General features: G+C 43.5%; 1 protein-coding gene across 1 annotated transcript; it reads right to left on the bottom strand.

Annotated features, from left to right (window-relative positions):
• Positions 1–3,509: 3,509 nt before the first annotated feature.
• Positions 3,510–4,869, bottom strand: LOC121873581 (the record flags this gene model as incomplete). The annotated part of the gene is made up of 1 exon (XM_042377221.1): positions 3,510–4,869. A coding segment is annotated over one exon (724 nt), but the record flags the coding sequence as incomplete, so codon positions are not given.
• Between the last annotated feature and the right edge of the window lie 760 nt (positions 4,870–5,629).

Raw genomic sequence — 5,629 nt, 5'->3', positions numbered from 1 at the left:
TCTGGTCGAACCAGATTCCAAGACACTGGTGGGTGTTGGTCCAGACTACCGGCGTGTTTTGTATGGAGAGCATAATGTCTGGTGTGTCTGTGCAGATGGCCATCGCTTTCGACTTGGCTGGATTTATCTTGAGTCCAAGTCAGTTGTGTAAGGGCGCGAGTTTTCCAACACCTACACCACCCTTATCTTACTTACTTCTCTTATCTTAGTTCTTACTCTTACTCAGTTCTTTTGGTAGCATGGTCGAGGGTCTAGGCACATGGGTATGGTAATTCTGGTATCAAGTCACTTGGTCGGAAATAAAGGTAAGATACTGTGGGAGAAATGAATACACCTAAAGTACTCTAAGAACAAATTTATTAATATGAAATCAAAGGGAAAAAGAGGTATTATTAATAATAACTACCAGGTTCAACTCCTGACTTCTCCTTTACTTATTTTCTTATTTCTTTACTCAACAGTAATTACTCAGATCTTACACTCTTACTGCACACAACCTTACTGGTGTTACATTACATACATAGCAGGACCAGTTCCTTGGCCCTACTCACAATACATAGTACATGGCACTCCTTGAACATTACTGTACTTCTCACACCTACTGGTGGTACGTGGCATTACAGTACAGATACAAGACTTTTCTCAACATATACGTTAATACTGAAACCAGCAGATACCTGGGTCCTCTACCCAACGTGGGATAATTATTTCCACCTAATTATCCCCAACATATATATTACAACACCCTCAGGTTAGAAGGTAAGACAAAAAGTACAATAGTTGTTTAAGTAGTTGGACAGAGAAAATAAACTAAAGTGAAGTATTATAGGAGGTTCCACACCCCCTACACTACTACTACTACATATTGTTAAATAAGAAATGTACAGTCCCCCAAAAAGTTTCGTTAGATTTTCGGCCGCTACAATTTGAAACGCGAGTCGAAATGCTTTGATATATTCCCCAATGCCTCACATGGCCTACTGGCCATGTCAACAACGGCAACAGATGGGTAGGATTGGGGGAGGGAGTCGTCCTTGCATGGTATACTAGATACGTCATTGTGGTGGCCGGTAATAAAGTCACAGGAAAAAAAGTCACAGAAAAAAAGTCACAATTTTGGCTAGGAAAAAAAGTCACAATTAATTTATGGTGGCCGGTAATAAAGGTTAGGTTAGGTTACCATCAGTTCTGCATATTCCTTTACTGAAACTGATTGACATATTAACCTTAAAAAATGTGAGAATTCGATAGTTAACTTTTCTTTTTTTCCTGTGACTTTTTTACCTGTGACTTTCTTACCTGGATTCTTCATTGTAACACAAATTCATTAAGTTATATTAACGTATGCATCGAGCTGGGTAGAAGCAAGACATGTGTGAACAAGCCACTGTCATGGTCACAAAAGCATGGCTAGTCTTTTCAACACTTAGTTATTCATTCTATGCTACTGTAGCGTACTGTCGTGGCAGGTTGTCAGCGTCTCTTATTTGCTCAGAGTTCCTGTAGGGCGAAGAGCTTTCTGAGGGAGCGTGTGTATGGAGCTGTTGAGGGATGTTGTTTGCTGGTGGCGGTAAGTAGAAAGAGGTCGATGACGGCCAGGTGAGGTCTTATATAGCGGGGGTAGGCGTGGCTTGATGGAAGGCCCCGCTTTGTTCGGCGTCGCTGGTTACCTGACCTTGACCATGAGGGATACGCCGGTAGATTAGCGGGGGGTCGGCCAGTCAGCGACACACGGCATTTGTAGGGGAGGAATCCACTACAATACTCCCCCTCCCCTCCGGGCGCGACGGGGATGTTAGCCGGGTTTCGTCCCACACGTGATACATGCCGGGCAGGTGTACGTACCACTCTGCCGCTGCGGGTGATAACTACGTCTAGTGACACAGAACCTGTGGGGGAGTCAGGGGGAGAAAGAGGGTTTTGGATTAGAGGAGGTTGTACAGGCAATGGTTGTTGTGCTTCTATAGCGGCTGGGGCAGCTTCCTCAGGGCCACTGGCTGGGTTGACTGGGTCAGGGGCGACATCAGGGTCCATGACAGGAGCAGGTTCTATAACAGGAGCAGGTTCCATGACAGGAGCAGGTTCTATGACAGCAGCAGGGTTCACGACAGGAGGAGGGTCTATGATAGGAGCAGGTTCTACTATGGCAGCAGGGTCCAGGACAGGAGCAGGGGGTACCTGAGGGTGAAAAGAGGGTGCCCAAAAATGTCGTGGGCGGGGTGTTGCTGCCGGTGGCAACTGCGGGTAGACTGGTGCAGGCGTCGTTTGTTGGTGGTACTGCTGGGTCGGGGGCTCAACGGGTAAGGTGGCCGGCTTGACTCTGTCTATGCTGACGGTGTAGTGTCTGCCATTCCGGATAATCTTCAGAAACTTCGCTGAACGGGTAACAACCTGGAAGGGTCCATCGTAGGGGCGTTGTAGTGGGTTGCTGTGAGCATCATGCCTGACGAAAACATACTCGGCTGTGAGTAGTGCGGGAGGGATGTGTTCAGGGCGCCGAGGAGGCTGGCGTGGAGCAGTAGCTCTGAATGCAGAAACTGCTTGCCGTAGCTTTTGGAGTAAGTCGTGACGGACGGCATGAGTGGTTTGGTGGAGGTCAGGAGGGAGTGAGAAATCCCCGGGTAGGCGAAGGGGCTCGCCTAGGGTGAGATCTGCTGGGTTGTACTGACAAAGTTTCATTCCTACTAAGTTTCACAACATTTATGTTGATCACGATATGCCTGCTTTGTGAAGAGTGACCCGGCAAATAGTACTTGATATTATAGTGAACAGATACAGTAATATACAATATATCGGTCTACATGGAATCTGCCACGCTACTGATATGCAAATTACATTGGTTTAACACTGAAATAAGGTTTCAAATCGTGGGACTTGCAGGCAACAGAACCTCCCGTTCACCCATACTGTGGTAAGACTTTTGTGTTGCCAGTTGTTTCATGGCGCCTAACCCAGCGTGATACTGTTGGTTCGCTCACCCCAGTTCGTCGTTCTATCTCAGCGTTACGTATACCTGTGGGGTTGTTTGTTCTCTCTCAGGATGGGATGGAGAAAGGAAACTCACAATGTGCTCTCTGTATACATGTTGTATTGGATGTACAATGCAGCTTGGTGCTGGGAAGCCAGCATGGTTACAAGCGTGATGTAGAGAGAGCTGGTTGGTGAGGATGCTCAGAGAAGGACAGCTTGTGGGTCGCCATGCTCGCCGGCGGGAGCGAGGACCGCCAGGCAGCGGCGGAGGAGGAGGAGGTGTTGCTGGCTGGCTGGTGTAGGGAGAAAAGAGAGAGACCACCACGAAGTCAGGTCTTAAATAGCGGGGGGTAGGCGTGGCTTAGTAGTTGACCTCTGTGATGCATGGCGGCGCTGGTTGACCCAGACCACGAGGCATACACTGGGGAATTGGTGGGGTCGGCTACGCAGCGACAAACAGCGTTTGTAGGGGAGAAATCCACTACAATACTCCCTCCTTCCCTCCAGGCTGTGTAGGAGACTTGTTGTCTTGCTGTCTCCCCGATAATTCCTCGCTCCACTTACTATAAGATCCTGTTGATGACTGGCATGGTGTTGGTGGCATGTACGATAACCACTCCCATTCATGTTATATATGATCAGAAGCCTCGGAGGATTCACAATGTTCAAAAACGTATATACTCAATCGTGTTCAGAGTTGTCGGATGTAGAACTATCTACCGTTCACGTCGAGTAACAGTGCTCGGGAAGCCTCGAATATGGCTGATGCTACTTTTATTTTTGAGGGCTGTACAGTGGCTACCAACATCATCAAGTGGCTGTCGTTTACAAAGCCCAGCCTAATTAATCAAATGTAGTTCTCAGGAGCAGTTCATTACTGTCTCTTAGACCTCTTAAGACTCCCACAGTTTACACAAACAAATGTTCTGTCTTGTAGTCCGTCTGACGTCACCGGGTCTGTAAACAAACAGCTGCTGGCGTCCACAACTCTCAAGCAGTAATATGTGATGTTCCAATATCCAGGTCTAGTCATATTGTATTATTTCACTATTTTACCAAAGTTGGTGTTTTTATCACAAAATGCACAATTGTCATGGTATTTTGGGCAATGCCATTCCACTATACGAAAAATCCAGAAATACATTATATAATTATTTAATGTTAGCAAGATTCATCTAAACTATTTTTTCATTATAACTGAATAGCTGAATGTCATGTTTATATATGTTCAATACCGTGTTCATTATATCCTTAGGTACATCGTTATAGAAGTGGAGATCAGACTTGTTGGCGTGATGTTTAGAGCGGTGGGTGAGAGAGAAAGGGATGGTATCCGGGTAGCCTAGCACCTGCTGCAGGAGGTAGTTGAACTCTGGAGCAATGTTCTCCAGTCGTAAGATGTACTGATACTTCCTCCTGCAGGGTTCGCAATCCTCCGTAAAGGTCATCCAGTGACGATCCATCATACCCAGATTGTGAGTCCATACCACATGGCGCAAAAAGTCTTGGAAGGTAAAGGAAGCATTGCCAAATTGTTCCATTAGTTTGTCCCTGTTGTTGAAACCATACACCGATGCCTGTAGTAACGCAACAAATCTACCGTTGTATATCATGCCCAATCCCGTTTGTAGTATAATATCTCCATATAATTCAGTTGCAACTGAAATCTGTAAGTCATCCGGTGAACTAATGTCAATTTTTCTTACCAAGAAATTATAGGCATCCACGCTCAAGTCTAGCATCTTTGTGAATTTTTCCGTTGGTTGTATGACGCCTTTGGAAATGAGAGCTGGTAGCCAGTACGAGAACCAGCGTTGGCTCCACGTCTCGCCGCTCTGAGTGGTGCTCCTCCACTCGTCATCGTAGTTACTGATGGGTTCGCCGCTCAGGTATTTGTCTCTGGTGCAAGAGGAAGAATGTATAGTTTATTTATTTAATTATGGACGTTTTACACTCAATGGTTTTATATATCTGATAAACGAAGACATTTTATTATGTTAAATGTCATGACTTAAAGTATACAAACTTTTGCTTTAAATTATAAAACCTGGGTTGACTTTAAAATAATAATAATAATTTTACATGTGATAAACTCTGGCTCTTGTTATATTAAAACAAAGACCCGCAGTAGTCTTCAATCACCTCAAAAGGTCAGCGTCTCCTTCCTAACGAGTTAGTATCAAACTAAGTTAAATAATGCAGCGCCAGCAGTGTTGAGATCCTCAACTACATTTTCCTATAACATTCCGTTGTGAAGGTAATGGTAAAAAAAAATAAATAAATAAATAAATAAAATAATCTATATATATATATATAGACGATAAAATCACACGAAAAGCGAAACAACGTGTGATTTTACTAAGATTTATCTTATCCATTTTTCATTGTGGATCTACATGAAATATATATATATATATATATATATATATATATATATATATATATATATATATATATATATATATATATATATATATATATATATATATATATATATATATATATATTAATTAGGGTGGTCCTTATTTTTCAACTTTGGAATTTTTTACCACAGACCATGTTAAAAGTGTCCATTTAGGACAAATACGTTGTGTGTAGAGTTATTTTTAAATATATTAATACTTAGAGGTTGCTCAAAGCTGTCAAAAATTAAGTGATC

This window comes from Homarus americanus, unplaced genomic scaffold (assembly GCF_018991925.1).
Source record: "Homarus americanus isolate GMGI-L3 unplaced genomic scaffold, GMGI_Hamer_2.0 scaffold13583, whole genome shotgun sequence".
Lineage (NCBI taxonomy): Eukaryota > Metazoa > Arthropoda > Malacostraca > Decapoda > Nephropidae > Homarus > Homarus americanus.
This window is presented reverse-complemented; position numbering and strand designations above follow the sequence as displayed.